The sequence below is a fragment of the Hemitrygon akajei genome, chromosome 19 (genome assembly GCF_048418815.1).
Source record: "Hemitrygon akajei chromosome 19, sHemAka1.3, whole genome shotgun sequence".
In the NCBI taxonomy this organism is placed as follows: domain Eukaryota; kingdom Metazoa; phylum Chordata; class Chondrichthyes; order Myliobatiformes; family Dasyatidae; genus Hemitrygon; species Hemitrygon akajei.
In genome coordinates this window covers 16,070,359-16,095,852 of record NC_133142.1, presented here as the reverse complement: position 1 = coordinate 16,095,852, position 25,494 = coordinate 16,070,359, and the positions used below count along the sequence as shown (strand labels likewise).

The 25,494-nt window shown below is 45.4% G+C and overlaps 1 protein-coding gene across 2 annotated transcripts in view; it reads left to right on the top strand.

Moving 5' to 3' along the window:
• Positions 1 to 14,209: 14,209 nt before the first annotated feature.
• The window catches only part of rab43 (RAB43, member RAS oncogene family), a 40,417-nt gene continuing 29,132 nt past the window's right edge, over positions 14,210 to 25,494 (top strand). For both annotated transcript variants that reach the window (XM_073072146.1, XM_073072145.1), the window contains exons 1-2: positions 14,210 to 14,501; positions 16,245 to 16,428. In XM_073072146.1, the coding sequence (XP_072928247.1) occupies positions 14,310 to 14,501; positions 16,245 to 16,428 (376 nt within the window). In that variant the 5' untranslated portion in view covers positions 14,210 to 14,309. The remainder of the gene's footprint in view (positions 14,502 to 16,244; positions 16,429 to 25,494) is intronic.

The window sequence follows — 25,494 nt, the reverse complement described above, 5'->3', positions numbered from 1 at the left end:
AAATGAAAAACCTTCTCGGAGTCAGGCAAAGCTAATACTGGTGCTGACTGCAATTCCTGCTTAATAGTATTGAAAGCTATCTCCGCCTCTTCATTCCACTGTAAGCTGTTCTTCAAATTTGTATGTCCTGCTTCTTTCATTATCTTTCTCAAAGGTGCCACAATCTCAGCATATTCTCCTATCCAATCTGAGCTGTACCCTGCCATTCCCAAAAACGTCATCATCTGCCCTACTGTCTGGGGTTTTGGGGCCTTAGTTATTGCCTCAATCTGATCTGGTGCTATCGCCTTCACTCCCTTGGATATTACCCTGCCTAAGTATTCCACTTGCTGCGTGTAAAATTGCAGTTTCTTTTTGGATACTTTATGTCCTCCGTGCACCAGCTTCTCTAACAGAGTTATAGTGTCCTGCTCACACTGTGTCCTTACTGTGGGAGCAAATCAACAGGTCATCCACATACTGTAACAATGTACTTTCCAATGGTATGCCCTCTAGGTCTGCCTTCAACACCTGATTAAAAACATGTGGTGAATGTTTAAACCCCTGCGGCATTCTGGTATAGGTATACTGAGTGCCTCTGTAAGTAAATGCAAACAGATACTGACACTGGTCGGCCAGAGGAATGCTGAAGAAAGCTGAACACAAATCAATCACTGAAAAGTAACTTGCTTCTGGTGGAACATTAGTCAAAAGCATGTGTGGGTTGGGGACTGCCGCTGGCCAGTCCTCTACCACATCATTTACCGCTCACAAATCATGCACCAATCTCCATTTAGATTTATCTGCTTTTAAGACCAGCAGCAACGGGATATTGCATGGACTGTTTGTTCTTTTAAGCACTCCTCCTTCAAGCAACCCCTGCACTGCCGATGCTATTCCCTCTTCTGCTTCTGGTCTTAGAGGGTATTGTGGTCTCCTGGGTGGAATTGCTCCCCTTTTCAGCCCTATTTCCACCGGACTAGCTGTTTTTATTTTCCCTACGTCCGTGTCATGCTGTGACCACAGAATAGATGGCAACTCATCTAACCTTCTATCTTTCTGCTGGCCTCTTTCCTTTCCCAGCAATGGCATGTGTGGTTGACCTCGTCTATTCAGACCCTTATCTCTTAAGGCGGTATCCACGAGGATTTTCTCTATTTTTCCTTTCCCTGCCCGTTCAGACCTTTGTTTCATACAATGCGGTATCCACAGGGATTTTCTCTATTTTCCCTTTCCCTGCCCGTTCAGACCTTCATTTCATACGAAGCGGTATCCATATAACCATATAACATATAACAATCACAGCACGGAAACAGGCCATTCCGGCCCTCCTAGTCCGTGCCGAACTCTTAATCTCACCTAGTCCCACCTACCCGCACTCAGCCCATAACCCTCCACTCCTTTCCTATCCATATACCTATCCAATTTTACCTTAAATGACACAACTGAACTGGCCTCTACTACTTCTACAGGAAGCTCATTCCACACAGCTATCACTCTCTGAGTAAAGAAATACCCCCTCGTGTTTCCCTTAAACTTTTGCCCCCTAACTCTCAAATCATGTCCTCTCGTTTGAATCTCCCCTACTCTCAATGGAAACAGCCTATTCACGTCAACTCTATCTATCCCTCTCAACATTTTAAATACCTCGATCAAATCCCCCCTCAACCTTCTACGCTCCAATGAATAGAAACCTAACTTGTTCAACCTTTCTCTGTAACTTAAGTGCTGAAACCCAGGTAACATCCTAGTAAATCGTCTCTGCACTCTCTCTAATTTATTGATATCTTTCCTATAATTCGGTGACCAGAACTGTACACAATATTCCAAATTTGGCCTTACCAATGCCTTGTACAATTTTAACATTACATCCCAACTTCTGTACTCAATGCTCTGATTTATAAAGGCCAGCGTTCCAAAAGCCTTCTTCACCACCCTATCTACATGAGACTCCACCTTCAGGGAACTATGCACTGTTATTCCTAGATCTCTCTGTTCCACTGCATTCCTCAATGCCCTACCATTTACCCTGTATGTTCTATTTGGATTATTCCTGCCAAAATGTAGAACCTCACACTTCTCAGCATTAAACTCCATCTGCCAACGTTCAGCCCATTCTTCTAACCGGCATAAATCTCCCTGCAAGCTTTGAAAACCCACCTCATTATCCACAACACCTCCTACCTTAGTATCATCAGCATACTTACTAATCCAATTTACCACCCCATCATCCAGATCATTTATGTATATTACAAACAACATTGGGCCCAAAACAGATCCCTGAGGCACCCCGCTAGTCACCGGCCTCCATCCCGATAAACAATTATCCACCACTACTCTCTGGCATCTCCCATCTAGCCACTGTTGAATCCATTTTATTACTCCAGCATTAATACCTAACGACTGAACCTTCTTAACTAACCTTCCATGTGGAACTTTGTCAAAGGCCTTGCTGAAGTCCATATAGACTACATCCACTGCCTTACCCTCGTCAACATTCCTCGTAACTACTTCAAAAAATTCAATAAGGTTTGTCAAACATGACCTTCCACGCACAAATCCATGCTGGCTACTCCTAATCAGATCCTGTCTATCCAGATAATTATAAATACTATCTCTAAGAATACTTTCCATTAATTTACCCACCACTGATGTCAAACTGACAGGTCTATAATTGCCAGGCTTACTTCTAGAACCCTTTTTAAACAATGGAACCACATGAGCAATACGCCAATCCTCCGGCACAATCCCTGTTTCTAATGACATCTGAAAGATCTCCGTCAGAGCTCCTGCTATCTCTACACAAACTTCCCTCAAGGTCCTGGGGAATATCCGGTCAGGACCCGGAGATTTATCCACTTTTAAATTTCTTAAAAGCGCCAGTACTTCCACCTCTTTAATTGTCATAGGTTCCATAACTTCCTTACTTGTTTCCCACACCTTACACCATTCAATATCCTTCTCCTTAGTGAATACCGAAGAGAAGAAATCGTTCAAAATCTCTCCCATCTCCCTCGGCTCCACACATAGCTGACCACCCTGATTCTCTAAGGGACCAATTTTATCCCTCACTATCCTCTTGCTTTTAATATAACTGTAGAAGCCTTTCGGATTTACTTCCACCTTATTTGCCAAACCAAACTCGTAACTTCTTTTAGCTTTTCTAATCTCTTTCTTAAGTTTCCTTTTACATTCTTTATATTCCTCGAGCAATTCCTTTACTCCATGCTGCCTATATCTATTGTAGACATCCCTCTTTTTTCGAACCAAGTTTCTAATATCCCTTGAAAACCATGGCGCTTTCAAACCTTTAACCTTTCCTTTCAACCGAACAGGAACATAAAGATTCTGTACCCTCATAATTTCACCCTTAAATGACCTCCATTTCTCTATTACATCCTTCCCATAAAACAACTTGACCCATTCCACTCTCTCTAAATCCCTGCGCATCTCCTCAAAGTTAGCCTTTCTCCAATCAAAAATCTCAACTCTAGGTCCAGTCCTGTCCTTCTCCATAATTATATTGAAGCTAATGCTATTGTGATCACTGGACCCGAAGTGCTCCCCAACACATACATCTGTCAGCTGACCTATCGCATTCCCTAACAGGAGATCCAACACTGCCCCATCTCTAGTCGGTACTTCTATGTATTGTTGCAAAAAGCTATCCTGCACACATTTCACAAACTCTAAACCATCCAGCCCTTTTACAGAATGAGCTTCCCAATCTATGTGTGGAAAATTAAAATCTCCCACAATCACCACCTTGTGTTTACTACAAATATCTGCTATCTCCTTACACATTTGCTCTTCCAACTCACGCTCCCCATTAGGTGGCCTATAATACACTCCTATCAGTGTTACTACACCTTTCCCATTCCTCAATTCCACCCAAATAGCCTCCCTAGAGGAGCTCTGTAATCTATCCTTCCAAAGCACCGCCATAAGATTTTCTCGGACAAGCAATGCAACACCTCCTCCTCTGGCCCCTCTTACTCTATCACACCTGAAGCAACTAAATCCAGGAATATTTAGTTGCCAATCACACCCTTCCTGCAACCATGTTTCACTAATAGCTACAACATCATAATTCCAGGTATCAATCCACACTTTAAGCTCATCCACCTTTCTTACAATGCTCCTAGCATTAAAATAGATACATTTAAGATACTCTCCACCTCCTCCTCTCTTTTCATCCCTAGCAATGCATTCAAATTTATTATCCTTTTCTTTCTTCTCCCCTACAACTTCGGGCTGAGCGCATCCCTCCTCCATCACCTGCCTGTCCTCCCTCACACACGGTCTACTTACTTGCTCTACTGGTGAACTAAACTCCTCTCCCATAGTTTCCTCAAATTGATTTCCGCCCCCCCATCTTACTAGTTTAAAGTCTGCCCCGTAGCCCTAGCAAACCTCCCCGCTAGGATATTGGTCCCCCCAGGATTCAAGTGTAACCCGTCCTTCTTGAACAGGTCACGCCTGCCCCAGAAGAGGTCCCAATGATCCAGAAACTTGAATCCCTGCCCCCTGCTCCAATCCCTCAACCACGCATTCATCCTCCACCTAATTCCATTCCTACTCTCACTGTCGCGTGGCACAGGCAGTAATCCCGAGATTACTACCTTTGCGGTCCTTCTTCTTAACTGCCTTCCTAACTCCCTATACTCTCGTTTCAGGACCTCTTCCCCTTTCCTACCTATGTCATTGGTACCTACATGTACCACGACCTCTGGCTCCTCACCCTCCCACTTCAGGATATCTTGGACGCGATCAGAAAGGGACTTACCAACACCACGTGGAATTTTTCTTCACTTAACTTCTTATTAACTTATTTGTACTTGCCCTCACTGCAGTGTTCTTGATCAATCCTCTGAGCCTCCTGTTAACCCCCAATTCTGCCAGATTCTTTGGACCGGAGAGACCCTTCGGCAGTGGTTCCACACTTCTGAGACTCCAAGACCTCCCCAAAACCAACAGAATTCTTAGTCCCAATTGTCGCAAAAAGCGCTTACCTTTTGTTTGGGTGCACCCTTAATTCTGTTAGCCTTGCGGGGGTCCCTAGAGGACTGGGAAGCGTCCCCAATCTGCCGTTTCCTTTCCGCAGGTCTCTTTCCGGTCCTGCCACGGTCGCCAATTTTTAACCATATAACATATAACCATATAATAATCACAGCACGGAAACAGGCCATTCCGGCCCTCCTAGTCCGTGCCGAACTCTTAATCTCACCTAGTCCCACCTACCCGCACTCAGCCCATAACCCTCCACTCCTTTCCTATCCATATACCTATCCAATTTTACCTTAAATGACACAACTGAACTGGCCTCTACTACTTCTACAGGAAGCTCATTCCACACAGCTATCACTCTCTGAGTAAAGAAATACCCCCTCGTGTTTCCCTTAAACTTTTGCCCCCTAACTCTCAAATCATGTCCTCTCGTTTGAATCTCCCCTACTCTCAATGGAAACAGCCTATTCACGTCAACTCTATCTATCCCTCTCAACATTTTAAATACCTCGATCAAATCCCCCCTCAACCTTCTACGCTCCAATGAATAGAAACCTAACTTGTTCAACCTTTCTCTGTAACTTAAGTGCTGAAACCCAGGTAACATCCTAGTAAATCGTCTCTGCACTCTCTCTAATTTATTGATATCTTTCCTATAATTCGGTGACCAGAACTGTACACAATATTCCAAATTTGGCCTTACCAATGCCTTGTACAATTTTAACATTACATCCCAACTTCTGTACTCAATGCTCTGATTTATAAAGGCCAGCGTTCCAAAAGCCTTCTTCACCACCCTATCTACATGAGACTCCACCTTCAGGGAACTATGCACTGTTATTCCTAGATCTCTCTGTTCCACTGCATTCCTCAATGCCCTACCATTTACCCTGTATGTTCTATTTGGATTATTCCTGCCAAAATGTAGAACCTCACACTTCTCAGCATTAAACTCCATCTGCCAACGTTCAGCCCATTCTTCTAACCGGCATAAATCTCCCTGCAAGCTTTGAAAACCCACCTCATTATCCACAACACCTCCTACCTTAGTATCATCAGCATACTTACTAATCCAATTTACCACCCCATCATCCAGATCATTTATGTATATTACAAACAACATTGGGCCCAAAACAGATCCCTGAGGCACCCCGCTAGTCACCGGCCTCCATCCCGATAAACAATTATCCACCACTACTCTCTGGCATCTCCCATCTAGCCACTGTTGAATCCATTTTATTACTCCAGCATTAATACCTAACGACTGAACCTTCTTAACTAACCTTCCATGTGGAACTTTGTCAAAGGCCTTGCTGAAGTCCATATAGACTACATCCACTGCCTTACCCTCGTCAACATTCCTCGTAACTACTTCAAAAAATTCAATAAGGTTTGTCAAACATGACCTTCCACGCACAAATCCATGCTGGCTACTCCTAATCAGATCCTGTCTATCCAGATAATTATAAATACTATCTCTAAGAATACTTTCCATTAATTTACCCACCACTGATGTCAAACTGACAGGTCTATAATTGCCAGGCTTACTTCTAGAACCCTTTTTAAACAATGGAACCACATGAGCAATACGCCAATCCTCCGGCACAATCCCTGTTTCTAATGACATCTGAAAGATCTCCGTCAGAGCTCCTGCTATCTCTACACAAACTTCCCTCAAGGTCCTGGGGAATATCCGGTCAGGACCCGGAGATTTATCCACTTTTAAATTTCTTAAAAGCGCCAGTACTTCCACCTCTTTAATTGTCATAGGTTCCATAACTTCCTTACTTGTTTCCCACACCTTACACCATTCAATATCCTTCTCCTTAGTGAATACCGAAGAGAAGAAATCGTTCAAAATCTCTCCCATCTCCCTCGGCTCCACACATAGCTGACCACCCTGATTCTCTAAGGGACCAATTTTATCCCTCACTATCCTCTTGCTTTTAATATAACTGTAGAAGCCTTTCGGATTTACTTCCACCTTATTTGCCAAACCAAACTCGTAACTTCTTTTAGCTTTTCTAATCTCTTTCTTAAGTTTCCTTTTACATTCTTTATATTCCTCGAGCAATTCCTTTACTCCATGCTGCCTATATCTATTGTAGACATCCCTCTTTTTTCGAACCAAGTTTCTAATATCCCTTGAAAACCATGGCGCTTTCAAACCTTTAACCTTTCCTTTCAACCGAACAGGAACATAAAGATTCTGTACCCTCATAATTTCACCCTTAAATGACCTCCATTTCTCTATTACATCCTTCCCATAAAACAACTTGACCCATTCCACTCTCTCTAAATCCCTGCGCATCTCCTCAAAGTTAGCCTTTCTCCAATCAAAAATCTCAACTCTAGGTCCAGTCCTGTCCTTCTCCATAATTATATTGAAGCTAATGCTATTGTGATCACTGGACCCGAAGTGCTCCCCAACACATACATCTGTCAGCTGACCTATCGCATTCCCTAACAGGAGATCCAACACTGCCCCATCTCTAGTCGGTACTTCTATGTATTGTTGCAAAAAGCTATCCTGCACACATTTCACAAACTCTAAACCATCCAGCCCTTTTACAGAATGAGCTTCCCAATCTATGTGTGGAAAATTAAAATCTCCCACAATCACCACCTTGTGTTTACTACAAATATCTGCTATCTCCTTACACATTTGCTCTTCCAACTCACGCTCCCCATTAGGTGGCCTATAATACACTCCTATCAGTGTTACTACACCTTTCCCATTCCTCAATTCCACCCAAATAGCCTCCCTAGAGGAGCTCTGTAATCTATCCTTCCAAAGCACCGCCATAAGATTTTCTCGGACAAGCAATGCAACACCTCCTCCTCTGGCCCCTCTTACTCTATCACACCTGAAGCAACTAAATCCAGGAATATTTAGTTGCCAATCACACCCTTCCTGCAACCATGTTTCACTAATAGCTACAACATCATAATTCCAGGTATCAATCCACACTTTAAGCTCATCCACCTTTCTTACAATGCTCCTAGCATTAAAATAGATACATTTAAGATACTCTCCACCTCCTCCTCTCTTTTCATCCCTAGCAATGCATTCAAATTTATTATCCTTTTCTTTCTTCTCCCCTACAACTTCGGGCTGAGCGCATCCCTCCTCCATCACCTGCCTGTCCTCCCTCACACACGGTCTACTTACTTGCTCTACTGGTGAACTAAACTCCTCTCCCATAGTTTCCTCAAATTGATTTCCGCCCCCCCATCTTACTAGTTTAAAGTCTGCCCCGTAGCCCTAGCAAACCTCCCCGCTAGGATATTGGTCCCCCCAGGATTCAAGTGTAACCCGTCCTTCTTGAACAGGTCACGCCTGCCCCAGAAGAGGTCCCAATGATCCAGAAACTTGAATCCCTGCCCCCTGCTCCAATCCCTCAACCACGCATTCATCCTCCACCTAATTCCATTCCTACTCTCACTGTCGCGTGGCACAGGCAGTAATCCCGAGATTACTACCTTTGCGGTCCTTCTTCTTAACTGCCTTCCTAACTCCCTATACTCTCGTTTCAGGACCTCTTCCCCTTTCCTACCTATGTCATTGGTACCTACATGTACCACGACCTCTGGCTCCTCACCCTCCCACTTCAGGATATCTTGGACGCGATCAGAAAGGGACTTACCAACACCACGTGGAATTTTTCTTCACTTAACTTCTTATTAACTTATTTGTACTTGCCCTCACTGCAGTGTTCTTGATCAATCCTCTGAGCCTCCTGTTAACCCCCAATTCTGCCAGATTCTTTGGACCGGAGAGACCCTTCGGCAGTGGTTCCACACTTCTGAGACTCCAAGACCTCCCCAAAACCAACAGAATTCTTAGTCCCAATTGTCGCAAAAAGCGCTTACCTTTTGTTTGGGTGCACCCTTAATTCTGTTAGCCTTGCGGGGGTCCCTAGAGGACTGGGAAGCGTCCCCAATCTGCCGTTTCCTTTCCGCAGGTCTCTTTCCGGTCCTGCCACGGTCGCCAATTTTTAACCATATAACATATAACCATATAATAATCACAGCACGGAAACAGGCCATTCCGGCCCTCCTAGTCCGTGCCGAACTCTTAATCTCACCTAGTCCCACCTACCCGCACTCAGCCCATAACCCTCCACTCCTTTCCTGTCCATATACCTATCCAATTTTACCTTAAATGACACAACTGAACTGGCCTCTACTACTTCTACAGGAAGCTCATTCCACACAGCTATCACTCTCTGAGTAAAGAAATACCCCCTCGTGTTTCCCTTAAACTTTTGCCCCCTAACTCTCAAATCATGTCCTCTCGTTTGAATCTCCCTACTCTCAATGGAAACAGCCTATTCACGTCAACTCTATCTATCCCTCTCAACATTTTAAATACCTCGATTAAATCCCCCCTCAACCTTCTACGCTCCAATGAATAGAGACCTAACTTGTTCAACCTAATAGAGACCTAACTTGTTCAACCTAATAGAGACCTAACTTGTTCTTGTGCCCCACAAACGACCAGGAGACGCAGAAGATTCTTCAAGAAGTGTTAAACTTTAATTTGCAAATCAAAGCTGAGACAGTCAGTGAGCTAGTCGCTGATTGCCCACCGATCCTTGTACATAGCATTTTTTATAGCAATCTCCTGGTTTAGTTGCATATCCAATCTGTCTACAGTTGCGTATCACCAGTACATCAGCTCCCGACTTCCCACTATTGTTTTCTACCTATTAATTTAATCATGCTCTTATCTACATCTCTTAGCTAGCCTCTCATTAACACACCATTATCTTCTTATTTGGCTACATTCTTAAGTCACTGATGTGTTCTCATTAACACACCATTATCTTCTTATTTGGCTACATTCTTAAGTCACTGATGTGTTCTCATTAACACACCATTATCTTCTTATTTGGCTTATTTGTACTTACCCTCACTGCCATGTTCTTGATCAATCCTCTGAGCCTCTTGTTAACCCCCAATTTTGCCAGATTCTTTGGACCGTGAGAGACCCTTCTGCACGCCCTTTTTCCATTTTTCCCAGGTTTCCTGAATCTGATCTGCTATGTCTCCTATCCAAAAGACATTAGCCTTCTTGTCTTCTCGCGCTATCAATTGAGCCCCTGCTCTTTCCACACTCAGCACAAGGATCAGTGGGCAATCAGCGACTAGCTCGCTGACTGTCTCAGCTTTGATTTGCAAATTAAAGTTTAACCCTTCTTGAAGAATCTTCTGCGTCTCCTGGTCGTTTGTGGGGCACAAGAAACCACGACGTTATCCAGTCAGGGTGGAAGCCTGCTTCAAGCAGCTGGTTCATTTGAGCTGCCAGTGTGTATGTAATGCTGTTAGTTTCTCCAGCCAATAGGCACGGATCATGTCAGGCCCTGGTGATGTCCAGGTCCTCATACTTGCTCCCTCTTGCTGTGCTGGTGACTGGTGCTTCCTCTGGGAGTCTGCAGAGGCTTGCTTGTGGGTCTTTCCGCCACTGGGCCCTGGTGATTTGTGACGCTTCTCTCTCCTGTACACTCTTCCACTGCTCCTCAGTCGCTGCTTTGGTTGGTTCGGGTACTGGCACCTTGATGCTGAGCAAATACTTCTCCTGGTTCTTTGGAAAAGAGTGCATTTACCTGCTTAGCTTCTGCATCCTTAGTGCACCTCTGTAGTCTGTTAGCCAGAGCTGGTAACTGCTGCTTGGCAGTTTCCAAGGCTTCGGCTATGGATGTGGCTCTGAACTTCCTTCGTAGCCGAGATGAGTCCTTGGTCTTCCCACATTTCTGCAGCTCAGTAAGTCTGCACAGCTCCACCCTTGTGGTTTTCACCTTGACTTCCAATCGTCGTCTCCGGGGGGAGGGAGGGGTTATGACAGTACCCTCCACCATATTTCATTCGGTAGCCCAGCATTTCTAGGATGGCTGCTGCCGATGCATACATCAAGTATTGGTCTCAGTTCTGTTGGAGGCTGCATTTGTGAGTATTGCTTCATTGGCTGCTTCTGGCATGCTGTCTGATGGAATTTTATCACTAAATCTGGGGAGCCGAGTTCATTGATTGGCATTTGAGCCATGATCTTCTCTCTGATTGCAACAGCCAGCGTTGATATGCTCCGAGGTGAGGTTTGAACTTGCATTTCCCGTGTACAAGGTGAAGTTAATACCCTTTGCAGCATCTGTGAGCCGTGGAGGTGGGGTTTGAACTCGTATTTCCCGATCGGCTCGGTTCTGCAGCGATGTTGTGATTGTACGTCTTCCAGTTCAAGGCGTGAGAGCAATCCTCCGTTGACAATGATCGCTGGGTAACCAGTAGATTTTCCGTGAATGAGGACGATGGCCTTCGTTGCTGCCAGAGTCCCCACACGTGCGTGATGTGGGCAAAGTACTGGAGAGTTTAACATCGGTAGCTGAGCGAAGGGCGCTGAGTAGGCTACGGTCAATTATGGAAAACCCTGAACATCCTCTACATAGCACCATCCAGAGACAGAGAAGCAGTTTCAGCGACAGGTTACTGTCGATGCAATGCTCCTCAGACAGGATGAAGAGGTCAATACTCCCCAATGCCATTAGGCTTTACAATTCAACTGCCAGGACTTAAGAACTTTTTTAAAGCTATTATTAATGCTTTTTGAGATAGTGATTTAGATGCATATCATATTATTACTGAGTTAAGTATTGTATGTAATGAGTTTTTGCTACAACAAGTGTATGGGACATTGGAAAAAAATGTTGAATTTCCCCATGGGGATGAATAAAGTATCTATCTATCTATCTATCTTGCACGTTAAAGTAGCATTCCGTTAATTCCATGTTCTCCAGTCTCATCCATTTGTGCTTTGTTCCAGGAGCCAATTTCTCACCAGGAAGGTCCCAGTTCTCAACCATTGGTGTAGATCTTGTTAATCCGGGTGATGTCTAAGCCGGCATGACTCGTCTTGTTCTTGTCACTTTCATCTGGTGGTGTATTACCGTAATGCACAGTTTGTTTCTATTATTATGTATTGCAATGTACTGCTGCCTCAAAGTTAACAAATTTCACAACATATACCAGCAATATTAAACCTGATTCACATTCCGATTCAGATTCAGAGATGAAAATGAACAACCCTCTGCTAGAGCCCTCCTGTCAGTCTTACTCGCTACCTCTTTTCCTGTTGCCTTGAGATTTCTACCGTGCCCTCGTTCCAATTGCTCGGAGGTACCACTTGAATCCGTTGCCACCTTGAACACGATGAACGGGTCCACTTCTGTCACCATTGCAAGAAAATGCAAGTATGTCTTTAAGTGAAAGCCACACAATCTGTGTCATAGCATAGTGGTCAGCACAATGCTTTACAGTAACAGCAACCCAGTTCCCGCCGCTGTCTGTCAGGAGTTTGCTCTCCCCATGACTGCATGGGTCTCCTCCCACAGTTTAAAGATATACTGGTTGGTAGGTCATTGCAAATTGTCCCGTGATTAAGCTAGGATTACATCGGCCTACTCCCCACCGTATCTCAATAAATAAATATGAATACACTAGAGTTCTTTGGGCAGAGGACTGGTGCTTCAAGTAAACATGAGGAGAAGAAAATGGTTCACATTCTAGTAATCACACACTCCTGTCATCGTGCTGACATTTTCCTGTGACGAGCATGGGCAAAACCTTCACTTACTCCTGTTACACTTTGAGACTCCAGAAATTAATTAGTAAAAAAACACAGGAGCCTGGGATATTTGTCTCCTTAGTTTTTCTTTGGTAAGGTGCTCACATATGGCGTGGCGGCATAATGACGTACGCCATTCCCGTACTTCTTGCTATATGACTCATAATAAATTATGTAAGCAAACAATATATTTACAATATTACTCTAAGATTACTGAAATATTAAATACACTACAACTGAGGTATCCCAGAAATAATAAAAGGAGGTAGAGGTAGTGGAATGTGATAATTCATTACATCGTCTCCTGTACCCGCTGCTGCCTATAAGGGCACTGCTCCCTGTGACTGTGGGGGTTTCCTCTGGGTGCTCTGGTTTCCTCCCACAGTCCAAAGATGTACCAGTTGGTAGGTTAATTGGTCTTTGTAGGTTGTCCTGTAATTAGTCTAGGGCTAAATTGGGGGTTGCTGGGCAGCACGGTTTGAAGGGCCGGAAGAGCTTATTCCACACTATATCTCAACCAATTGATCAATCAATCAATAAATAAAAAACATGCTTCCTTGGTGTTTGATGCCAGAGAAAAAAATAGACAACCAGCATAGAGCAAACGAAAAATCCTGCTAAACTTTTAAATCTGTTAAAAGGCAGTTCCAAGGTTTAAATTACCTGACAATTCTGATTCCAACAACCTGCCGTCAGAGTTTAAACCCAAGCTGTTTCCCAGTTGTTTGATGCCAGTAATCAGACCTGACTCTCCTTTGTGGGCCTTGAAAATCTATGGGAGGAACAAAGAAAAAGGGGATTTATCAGAGGTATCGAATGGCTGAAGGTAAATGTCAATCATCGTGAAATGTTACCAACGCGTTGGATAATTAATCTTGTATAATTTACAATTTGGCCAGAGCAAATCATTCCCTGTGTTTTCCAGATTTCTACTTTCAATCATTTTAATCCAATTAATCCAATTATTCATCAGAGCTTGAGAAGCTTAAATGAAGATACTGGCGACGTATTGAGAGTGTATAGTTTGATGCAAGATTCAGGTAATTTCGAAAGTCAAAATAGATAAATCGCGAACTTAGAACTTTGAACTCCCTCTGTGCAAATTAAAAACAATTCCGTCAAAGAGATTCTATTTTATAACTGGAAAAAAAGAGAAGATCTTGACATTCTACGTTAATGTGCTAGAAACTCTATCAACAATAGTTTAAATAGAATAAACGAACACGTCAATCTGAACCCTATTAAGAATAGAACATGGCGGAAACAGATTACATCAGGCAGCATCAGCGAGAAGAGACGTCGTTTGCCTTTTAAATTATTAAAAATCAGTTCCATTTACTCTTCCTAGGTATTTTTGTTCACAAAATATGCATCGTTGAAGTGTGTTTTATTTTGCACTGTTTCTATTCGGAAAGGGGGCAGAACTCCGGGTTTGCTGCGCTTCATGTGTCTCTAGGGGGCGCGGTAATGGGTCTTGAAGGCACTCAGGGGCCAGCCGGCTGAAAGCGCCCTATCCCTTGCATGTTACTGCGTTCAGGCGCTGCAGTGGGCGTCTGCTGGAGGTCCTTGTGGCCTTCCTTCCGTATTATCAGTTCCGGGGTTTTGCATCCACGTCATGGGCACAGCTTGGTGCGGCTTCTTATTATCATCGCCCTTTTAGTCGGCGTTACCTGCGCGGGGAGTCAGTCCGAGCAGCCCGTCCGCGATGGCGGGGCTGGTGGATCCGGACGAGTCGTTCGACTTTCTGTTCAAGGTGGTGCTGATCGGGGACGCCGGCGTTGGCAAAACCTGCGTCGTGCAGCGCTTCAAGTCGGGCATCTTCGTGGAAAGGCAGGGGAACACGATCGGGGTGGACTTCACAATGAAAACCTTGGAGATCCAGGGCAAGCGGGTAAAGGTGAGTGGAGCGCCGGCTGCTGCCGTCAGGAACGAAAGCAAGTCAAAGGGCTTCAGGTACTCGGCTGGTCGGGCAGCGTGTGCGGGGAGAGGAACGGGGTTAGCGCATCCGTTGTGACGACTGTGACATTAACTCTGCACGGGTGGAGGCTGACCTTCCGCAGAGATGTTTGATTTCGAGTGAAGTGTGGATTCCGTGCCCCTTCATTCAGCCCTGGGCACCTGCAATAGCTCGGGGTCTGTCTTATTTCTAAACAATGTTCCACACTTAAGTCGATAATAATGCGCTGGGCAATTATATTTTTGAATTACACATGATATTCACGCATAAGTTTGTTTCTTGTTAAATGGACTGTTTTACAAAGTATTCTCGTAATGTGGTGGTTAGAGAAATGTGTAATTTCGGGTTATAACTGAAGAGTCAATTCTCTATACCTCGTTCCTAAAGAGAGAAGTCTGGATTATGCGAATAATCAATCAATCAGAGTTTGGGGATTGATGGGCCGAACGGCCAGATTCAGTGCCGAACCAGAGAGGAAATTGTTTGGGGTTTTTTTTTAACGTTATTCGTGAATTGACAAGATGAAAGTTTTTGTGGTTATGGAATCAAAAAGAGGAAGTTAGAAATCGTTTTGCTTATTTTTATCCGTGCCTGCAGCTACTTAGCAGCATTAAACTGGGCAAGAAAAAAAGGTGAACTGAAATTCAATGAGTTCTGTGCTCAGTACACAGAGCAGGTTACTAAGTAATCAGATTAATCAATATAGATTCCCATGGTGCTTTCAGAACTTTGTTTTTGCATCTGTGTTGACTGTTTTTATATCTTATGTGTTTTATGGATACGTTGCGCTCAACAACACTCCCTGAGGCAGCACAAGCTGTTTCCAAATTTTTTCTTAAATATCTATTTAAAATTTTCAAACATACTCTAAAGCAAACGCTGGATTTTTAAATCAATCCAGTTCTGCTTTAATAGTTTGAATCAGAATACACATCATTGGTTTTGTTTTGAAGCTTATAACATCTTTATGGCTTTGATTCTTTCAGTTAATATGGTATATTACAATAACAGACAAGTCCAGGCCTGTGCTCTAGTATTTGAGCCACCTCTGAGTTGGTGGTTCCAATTCATCTTTAAGTTCCCATCAGTTGTCTTTTCTGTTATACAATATCTTACTTCTGAACAGTAAGCTGCATCGGGCATTTTTTTCCTCTAATTTGAGGGTCAGATACTCCCGGATGCTGGAAATTTGAAAAGAAACAGAAAAGGCTAGAAATATTGAGCAGGTTAGATAATACTGGCAGTGAGAGAGAGAATAACAAAAAGTTAAATTCTGGTCTGGTGATCTCTTCTGAAATGTGCACAACACAGAAAGAGCGCAAGTTCTGTTAATACCTCCTATCCTGGGGGATTTTCATAAATAGCTTTTTGTTGTTTTGCCTGTACTCTCAAATCTGCTGAATTTACCTCAGGCCTTTATATCTCCCACAATTGGTTTACCGTGTCAGCTTCAGACATAAAGTGCCCCTTCCTATTTGGAAATTATTCGGTTAAAAGGGAAATGCCAAAATCCAGCAGCAAGCCGATTAGTTCAGAGTCTCAACTTCTAAAATTGCATCTGCCTTTCATCATCCATTGTCTAGACGTGACCATCGTAAAGGGAACTCAATACCACCCCCTGCTGAGTGCCACAGTTGCTTTATTGATCATTTAACATTCATGTGCTTTCCTGTTGTCTTCCAGTTGCAGATATGGGACACAGCTGGACAAGAACGATTTAGAACAATTACACAGAGTTATTATCGAAGTGCTAATGGTGCAATTATCGCTTATGACATTAGCAAAAGAGGAACATTTGCATCTGTGCCTCAGTGGATCGAGGACGTGAAGAAATACGCAGGCTCGAACATTGTACAGTTATTAATAGGTAGGTTTATTTGCAGGTTTGAATATTACACGATGATTAATTGGTCATTTTCTCATCTACTTTATGGAGAATGCAGATTGGAATCATGCTTGTGAATACCCATTCCCTGGCCAGGAAAGTGAGCACCAGTATTAACAGCTACAGCTTTATCCTTGCAAAAGTTGCATTTCTCCTTAACAGTTTTGCTGCACTTAAGTGAAGCATCAGTGCATCGGGAGTGTCGATTATAGTGTGTGGTTTGGTTGTGCCCAGATATTTCCCCTCGTGCATGTCAGGGACTTCTGTCCCCCAGCACTGGGTGAGGGGTGTACAGGAGTGGGATACTGATTGGACATTAGGAATGAGGGGAGCACATGAGAAGGACGCTGATTGGATAGCAGGAATGAGGGAGCACATGAGAAGGATTCTGATTGGATATCGGGAATGGAGCTAGAACACTAGCTGCTTGCACTGTGACTTTTTGCAAATCTTTGCAAGTTCACTGTAGTGTAGATTCTGCTCACTTTGCTGGCTGGATGTGGTTGCTATTTTTGTTCATGTGGGTTGGATGAGACAACACATTTTCAAATTTAGAGAGGAAACAAATGAGATAATTGATGAGAAAGGCAAATGCTTTAATGTCCGCTAGACTGTTAACTTTCTGTCCCTTCCCACAATTGTTTTTTTACATGCAGAAATCTCCATCATACGCCTCTAAATCAGAGAGCAGAACTCCAGTGTCTTAGCATTTTACGGAAGTATATTAAGAGAGGCAGTGGTCTTTTCATGAAACTTGCAGCATGTTACAATTTTATCAGTCCTTTAGCATTTTAAATGATGCAAACTCCTTACTATCCCAGCATAGTAAATGCCTTAAATGATTAGGATTCCCCGGTGCAGTCCATCAGCAGTTGGCTAACTACCATTGAGATGCCATAACGATTTACGGTGATAAGGATATAACTGGGGGTGGTAATGGGGACAAGTTCCCACTACCTATTAAATGCTCCCAATGGCGTGCACCTCAAATTGACAACCAGGTCCAGCTCCTGGCCTTCACATGTGGCTTAGATATCAAGCCCGGCGGAAACGTTTCTACCAACAGGAGAAAGGGCAAAGGAGGGTTTCTGATACCTTAAAACCAGTCGCTTCAGGCAGAGGGGGCTCGTCAGTTGTGGTTGGGAGCTCATCTAGTTGACTGGCAACTCCTGCGACACTACTGGTACCAAACTGTGCCAGTCTCTGCCCTTCCTTTGTGTTCATCAGCACGGAGAGAGGGAGCTTGCTTGGGCTTGTGTATCCAGGCAGCTAGGACACAACGTCCATGGTCATCTCTGATTGCCGGAGACCTCAGATAAGGAAATTGTCAGGAATGCTTAGCAACCTCCCTGAGGCTAGAACATCCTGCCTTATTCTGTGTGAAGTTCCATTCACGCTCTCTCTTTCAGTTGCTTCAATTCATGCATCCTCTATGCTGAATACCTCTCGTGCCCTCAGGAGCCGTCGTTGCAGGACTTCGAAAGGCAGCTACTTCCTTGAATGGCCTGTAGTTTAGCACCATCAGAACCCCTGGACTTGCTTAGATGGTGTTCAAGTAATCCTCTTATTTCCATTCCTGTTTCTGGTGATCAGATTTGGAAAACTCCCATATGTAGAGTGAACAGCTAAAGTGGCGAATCTTTACCAATTTTACCGCTTGGGAAAGTACATGAACAGGAGGGGTATGGAGGATCATGGTTCAGGGGGAGAGAGAGGTCAATGGGACTAGGAAGATTATTGGTTCAGTCTGGACTAGATGGGCTGAAGAGTTTGCTGTAGGCTATCAAGAAGGCAAATGAAGGCAAATCAAGAAGGCCTTTATTGCTATGGGGATTGAACTTAAGAGCAAGGAAGTTATGCTGCAACTGTACAGGGTGCTGGTGAGGCCACACCTGGAGTACAGTGTGCAGTTCTGGTCTCCTTACTTGAGGAAGGATATACTGGCTTTGGAGACAGTGCAGAGGAGATTCACCAGGTTGATCCCAGAGGTGAGGGGGTTAGATTATGAGGAGAGATTGAGTCACCTGGGACTGTACTCGCTGGAACTCAAAAGAATGAGAGAAGATCTTACAGAAACATATAAAATTATGAAAGGGGTAGATAATTTTGTCGTGGTTACTTGAAATGACTTGGAGACACAGACAATTCTTCAAGAAAATTAAACCTTTATTTGCAAACAAAGGCTGAGGCAATCAATGAACTTGTCACCGAAAGCCCCCCGAGCTCCGGTGTACAGCATTCTTTATAGTAATTTCTTATCTCAGTTACATTTCGGTTTCATCGCCATACCCAATCAAGATTTAGTTGCATATCATCTATATATGAATTAATTAATCGCTCTTGCCTAGCCCGCGGTACGTCACCATTGTTTTTCACCCGTTCGCATTGGGGCCTTATTCGTGGCCAAGATTATGTTTTCCAGACAACCTCCCTCACAGTACATTCCTGCTCGCAGCATCCTGTCCGCCACCGTTATCTCGTACTAAACAAAGGCTGAGTGTAATACATGGGATTCATCGCAGCTAATGGTGTTGCAAAACAAGCAGGTGTACTGTAAGTGCCATAATATGCAGCTAAGAGAGTACAAAGTATCTAGTGAAAACAACACATAACAAAATGTGCCTAGTAAAATAATACATATTAATATTCGGTACCTAGAAGTGATTACATAGTATAGTAAATAGCTAATACATAGTGATTATCGTTCAGGTATATATAATGATTATATCAGGTATATTTCTCAATACAGGAAGGCTGTTTCCACTGGTAGGTGAGACTAGAACTAAGGGGCATAGCCTCAGGATTCGGGGGTGTAGATTTAGGATGGAGATGAGGAGGAACTGCTTTTCCCAGAGAGTGATGAATCTGTGGAATTCTCTGCCCAGTGAAGCAGTGGAGGCAACCTCAGTAAATATATTTTAAGACCAGGTCGGATAGATTTTTGCATAGTCAGGGAATTAAGAGTAATGGGGAAAAGGCAGGTAGGTGGAGATGAGTCCATGGCCAAATCAGCCATGATCTTATTGAATGGCGGAGCAGGCTCGACAGGCCAGATGGCCGACTCCTGCTCCTGTTTCTTATGTTAAGGGCCTATTTCTGTGCTGTGGTGTTCTATGTCTCAGTACATTTGCAAGTATTCTGTGTGTGCACAATTAGTACTGAAATACATGTATATGGAGAGGAATGAGAAAGATGGCAAGGTGTAGGTAGGTGTGTCACTACCGAAGGAGGTGTAAGGCACTCCTTCCCTCTGCTAGCCGGTGGTGGATGGTCGTACAAGCAGCTAGTGCATATTGCTGGTCCTGGTTATGCGATCACTGATGCCAGGCAGACAATCTCTGAAGAGGATTAATAATGGCTGGGGTCACCCGTCCTGTAAAGACACTGCCCAGAAGAACACAATGGCAAACCACTTCTGTAGAAAAATCTGCCAAAAACAATCATGGTCAGGGAGACCATGGTCGCCCATGTCATGAGACATGGTGTATAGTGATGATGTCATATGACACGGCACATAATGATGATGATGTGAAAGAACAAGTGATGTATACTGTCTGGTAGGAGCAGGATTATGGATAGGAATCCAGTTGTATATCAGTCCCAGTGGAGGATCTTGATTTGAAATATCAACTGTCCATTTCCCTCTACAGATGCTGCCTGACCTGCTGAGTTCCTGCAGATTTCCAGCATCTGCAGATTTTCTTGTGGTTGCCATTCTTATTCACAACTAGAGTAGAGAATTTGAGAACAGAAACGCCAGAGGAAAAAAAATATAGTGGTGCTGATGTGAAAGTAATGCGGGGAGTTTGGGGACTTTGACTGGTGCTGCTTTTTGGAGTTAGGATGCGTGACAGTCTAATTCTCCTCACGTTGAATGATGCTCATTTGCTGTAACCTCAGGTTGTTTTGTCAACCTGAAATTATTAACCTGCTCAGTTGAGGAAAAATGCCAGAGACACAAAATTACCTCTGAAACGGTTTTTATTCAGAGAGGAGTTCGCAGCCCCACGCACTTCGGGCGTAAGGTAGCCAACTCCCAATTTGTCGGTTTACAAAGGTCATACTTATACCCAAAAGCAGGGTACTACATTCGCAAATATGGTTACCGATTCAAATTCATCAATTGATTGGCTATTGCATAGCTAAGCACGCAAAATACTCAGAATAAGCATAGACGCAAGCGTAATACTTGGAATGGGTATGGACGCAAGCAAAACACTCAATAGGTATATAGCTCAAAATACTTTGCCAAACACATTGTCTTGTGGTCGCAAGGTCCCTCTTCTTTGTGGTGGCCACATGCTGTCTGGCATCTTATTTTAGCTTCCTCTTCCCTGTCCTCCTACACTTCCCCAATGACGTATCCTCTCCCTGGTCCTGTCTACATATTGTGCTACACTTACCCCTCGCCCACCCCTTCTACACGTACCCCTTACCCTCTTCACATTCTCATTCCCTCCTGTGATCATGAAATGATCAATCATCAATATCGTGAAAATCCTCTGGTGCAGGTTCGAGGAGTTCGGTGGCCTCGACGGTTGCCCGTACTACCATCAGTGGCTTAGCCGGCAGCAGGTCCCCTAGCGAGGCCATCGTGCAGTTCAGAACACATCTGACAATGGCAATACAGACAAAAATCCCTATAATGGCCGTCAGCCCATTGATCAACCGGTCCCTCCATGCACTTAGTCCCCAGTCCCCCCATCCTGCCCAACCTGTTCCTTCCTTAATGGATCCTAACTGTTCATCTATTTTTTTCATATACCGCGTTATGTTGGCAGTAGCATCGTCTAGCCCCATTATGCATTTGTCCTTTACGATAGCACAGAGCCCACCCTCCCTGGGGAGGAGGTAATCGAGTGCTTAGCAGTTTTGCATGGAGAAGAGCCACAGTTGGTTAAGGCTGTCAGACATGAGTCTTAATGCTGCCCTGGTGGCGTTCCCAAGGCTCATGAGACCACAGGCCAGATAGTTCCGATTGTGGGCCGCCATAGTGGCTCCTGATGCTCCCAAAGAGAAAAAGCCAGCTGACTCCGTATCCGGCCACCTGACCTGCGGTTAGGGTAGTCAGGACTTGGTAATCTGCACAAAATTCTTGGGAGACCTCTCTCCTGTACCTCCCAGGCGGGCGGCGTGAGGGACCCCAAGTCCCAGGGCAAGGGACCACGGTGGGGAGGAAGGTGCCATAGGCCACCAAGGACGGGTATGGGTACTCCAGGAAGTTGGTGGCAATGCAGTTACAGAAGAAAAAATACCCCGGGAGGGTATACATGGTCTCAGTGCAACCTTTACCCTTTAGGTTTTTGTCGTCGCTCCACTCTCCCACACCGGCAGAGGGGTACGCTCGTTTGGTACCCCTGCGATAGTCAGGTAGTGGGAATACATGATCATTGACCCGGAGGTGGATGCAGTTCCCCACCCCACAAAGGATCAGGGAGCTGGCACTGTGTCTCATGGCAAGAGCAAGATATCCCTAAGGGGTCCTTGGTGGGGTGACACTCCCTTTTCCTTCAGGGCTTGGAGAGGCAGGTGACGTTATTCGAGACATACACGCCTGAACATCCCCACCCTGTTCCAAAGTAGCAGTTCTCATATACTCGGTCACCCTTCGGGGGTTTGGGATTCCCCTCCCACCAGAGCTCTTTTTTCATCCGTGGGAGGAGTCGAACGGCCCCTATATGATCTGACCGCTTAATGATGGACGGAGGAAATAGGCAGTCCGCGACAGGGGCTTTGGAAGAGTCATAGGTGAGTTCCACCCTCTTTCCCTCGGGCAATGTTTTGCTGGCGAGGGCACATCGGAAGGGTTGATCGGCACGATCCCAGTGCGGGAAAATGGTAAAGAACGAGGAGACGCTGGCGGGGTGGGGATAGCAAACGGTGGTTGTAGTGCCATACAGTCGTTTGTGCACGTTTTGGAAATAGTTATCACTTATAAACCCCGAGGAGGATCTTCCAAGGGTGGGGCCTTTGGGGAAACCCCAATCCCTTTTCTGCCTTGAAATGTCCCTCTTCGATCTTTTTAGGGGTTTTGGTTCCTCGTCCAGCCGTCCCTCAACCTTTGCCCTATACCCCACTATCCCTAAAAGAATATAGATAACCAAGAGTATCCTACCTTCCATTACCAGAGTACAGTTTCAAGGATGTGGCACCACAAGAAAAAAGGAATTTAATCACACAACAGTTCAATCAAGTCCGTTTATCAGTCCCTTCATTTATCTGTGGTTTCTAGCGAGTCCAAGGTCCAGCGCTTGCAGTCGCTCAGATGAATCCAACGTTCTTGTCCCTTCACCCTGACAGCAGAGGGGGTCTGCAGGAGGACCTGGTACGGTCCTTTCCGCCGGGGTCCCAGCTTGGGTCGATCCCAGTTCCTTATTAACACCCAATCTCCTGGTTCTGCTCCCTGCCACTCGCCTTCTCTGTCAGGAACAGGTCTTGAGGCTTCCTTCACCCGAGTGTGTAGGGACTTAAGAGACAAAGTTAAATGCTTGAGGTAACACTGCAGTTCCTTGCCCATCATTTGTAGATCTGCTTGTATTGGCGGGGGGTTGTGGTCACTGCCCCATGGGGTTCTGTTTGGGTGCCCGTACACTATTTCAGCAGCAGTTAGCCCGGTACCGGTTTGAGGTGTAATGCGCATGTGATACAGTGCCAGGGGAAGGACTTTAAGCCAATTTAGTCCTGTTTCAAGGGTCAATTTAGTTAGTTTATCCTTCAGGGTGCCGTTTGCACGTTCCACGATTCCTGCGGCTCGGGGGTGATAGGCACAGTGGAATTGTTGTTCAATCTTTAGTATTTCGCAGAGTTCCTTGTTTACTTTCCCAATGAAGTGCGAACCGTTATCAGATGATAGTCTTTGTGGGATACCAAAACGAGGAATAACTTCTTTCAGTAGCATCCGCACTACCGTGGAAGCCTTGTTATTCGTTGTGGGGAAGGCTTCAATCCATTTGCTGAAGACATCGATTATAACTAAACAGTACTTGTAACAATTCACCTTGGGTAACTCGATAAAGTCCATTTGTAATGTTTCAAATGGTCCTGCTGGGGTTGGGGTGCACCCTTTATCACATCTAATAGATTTACCCGGGTATACTTTATGGCAAATTAAGCAACCCCTTGCCTGTCTCTCCGCTGCCTCATTCAAACTGGGGGACTACCATGTTTTTAACAACAACATACACATTCCCTCCTTGCCGAGGTGAGTGTCAGAGTGGAGGCGGTCGACCAGGACAGGCAGGAGAGTATCAGGAATACAAGTCTGACCTGCTGGGGTCTGCCAGAGGCCCGTTGTGTTATTAATAATACAACCATGTTTCTTCCAAACATCAATTTCTGTCGCAGGGGCGTCCCCCTGTAATGGCGCGATGTTGGATATGCCTGGGCTATCAACCGGCTGCCTGGCAGGCAGAAGGCGTGGGGTCGAATCCACACTTATTGTTTTAGACCTTGCTTGGCTGCCAGGTCTGCCCTGGCATTGCCTTTACTAACGGGAGAGTCATCGGACAAGTGGGCGGCACATTTTATAATAGCAAGCTTACCGGGGAGCTGGATGGCTTTGAGCAAATTGTCAATGTAGGGGCCGTTGGCAATGCTTTTGCCAGCCGACGTTTGGAAGCCCCGCTGCGCCCATAGTGTGCCAAAATCGTGAGCGACCCCAAACGCGTAGCGTGAATCTGTGTAAATATTGGCTGTCTGACCCGAGGCGAGGATGCATGCGCGAGTGAGGGGGAAAAGCTCAGCCTGTTGGGCCGAGACTGGTGGGTGGAAGGCTGCCGCCCCCAAGGTGGTGTGTGGGGTCACAATGCCATAACCTGATTGCCGGCCATCGTCCGGGGAGACAGAGGACGAGCCGTCCACAAGTATCAGGTCCGGATTGTCGAACTCAATGTCCTGGAGGTCTGGCCGCGGAGAAATGAGGAAGTGGTTTCGCTCTACGGAGGCTCAGATAGAAGGTCGGGCGGGTGATCCACAAAGGTAGCAGGGTTAAGTGTGGTGCAATAGGGGAACGTCAGCAACGGATTATGGATAAGAGCAATCTCATAGATGTTGCGTTTGGTGCGTGGTTCGAAGGGCGGTTACCGGATGGGAAGAGTAGACAGTCACTGGTTGATGCAGGGAAACTAAAAAGATCCCTTGGGGTCGCCCTGTAGATCTTAATAGTACTCAGCAAATATTCAATAAGTTGCTCCGGCTTCTGCTTTCTGTCCGGGGCGCCCTGCATCACTACCGGCATTTCATTGGGCTTCCGGGGGTATACACAGAAACCGTCAAGGGATTTTGCACAGCATCCTCAGCCTGGGATGGATTGTGACGAGGGTTAGGGACCTCTCGCATTGGCATCTGTTGGGTGGGGGCGGGGCTTAGATCTACCCGGATCTTTGGTGGAGTAGGGCCAATCAGGGTACTTTCGAGCAAGGGCTGCGTCAGGATTATCCTCGGGGTCAGTATCATCACTGGAGGTGGTAAAGTCTGAGTCAGGATCAAACTCGTCCCCTTGGGGGTCTATCGATGGGCCGTCACCCACATAGGTTCCGTCCTGTAGTCCATTTACGAGCCATGCGGTTCTTGGGGGTCGCAGATTTAGTACCTTGTGCCCCCTTTCCTGGTTTTAGCTCGGGTATGGGCTGCAATGGGGTTGGTGAACCGTGGGCTTGGGGTCAGGAGTGCTTGGGGGTGGGGGGGGGAGAGACACGATCATGGGTCAAGGGCACAGGGGGAGCGGAAGGTTCCGAAGGTACAGGCGGGATGGGATTCGCAGCCCCCGCAGGCGAAGGGACCTGCTGCTCCTCCTCCTCCTCAGTGTCCTCATTAGGGTCAAATAGGGTCTGCAGCCCAGTCATATCCGGTGCCGGCCTTTTATCACCAAGTTTTACATTATGATCATCAATCCTACGCTGCTCATCATAGATTTCACATCAGGCCTTCAATACCGGCCAGCCCCTGGGTTTTCCGTCACTACCATTGATGGGTATCTTTCTATTTCTTGCATTCACCTCCCAGGAGGTCTGGCGGGAGCGCTCATTAAGTCTGCTGGCCACGGTATAC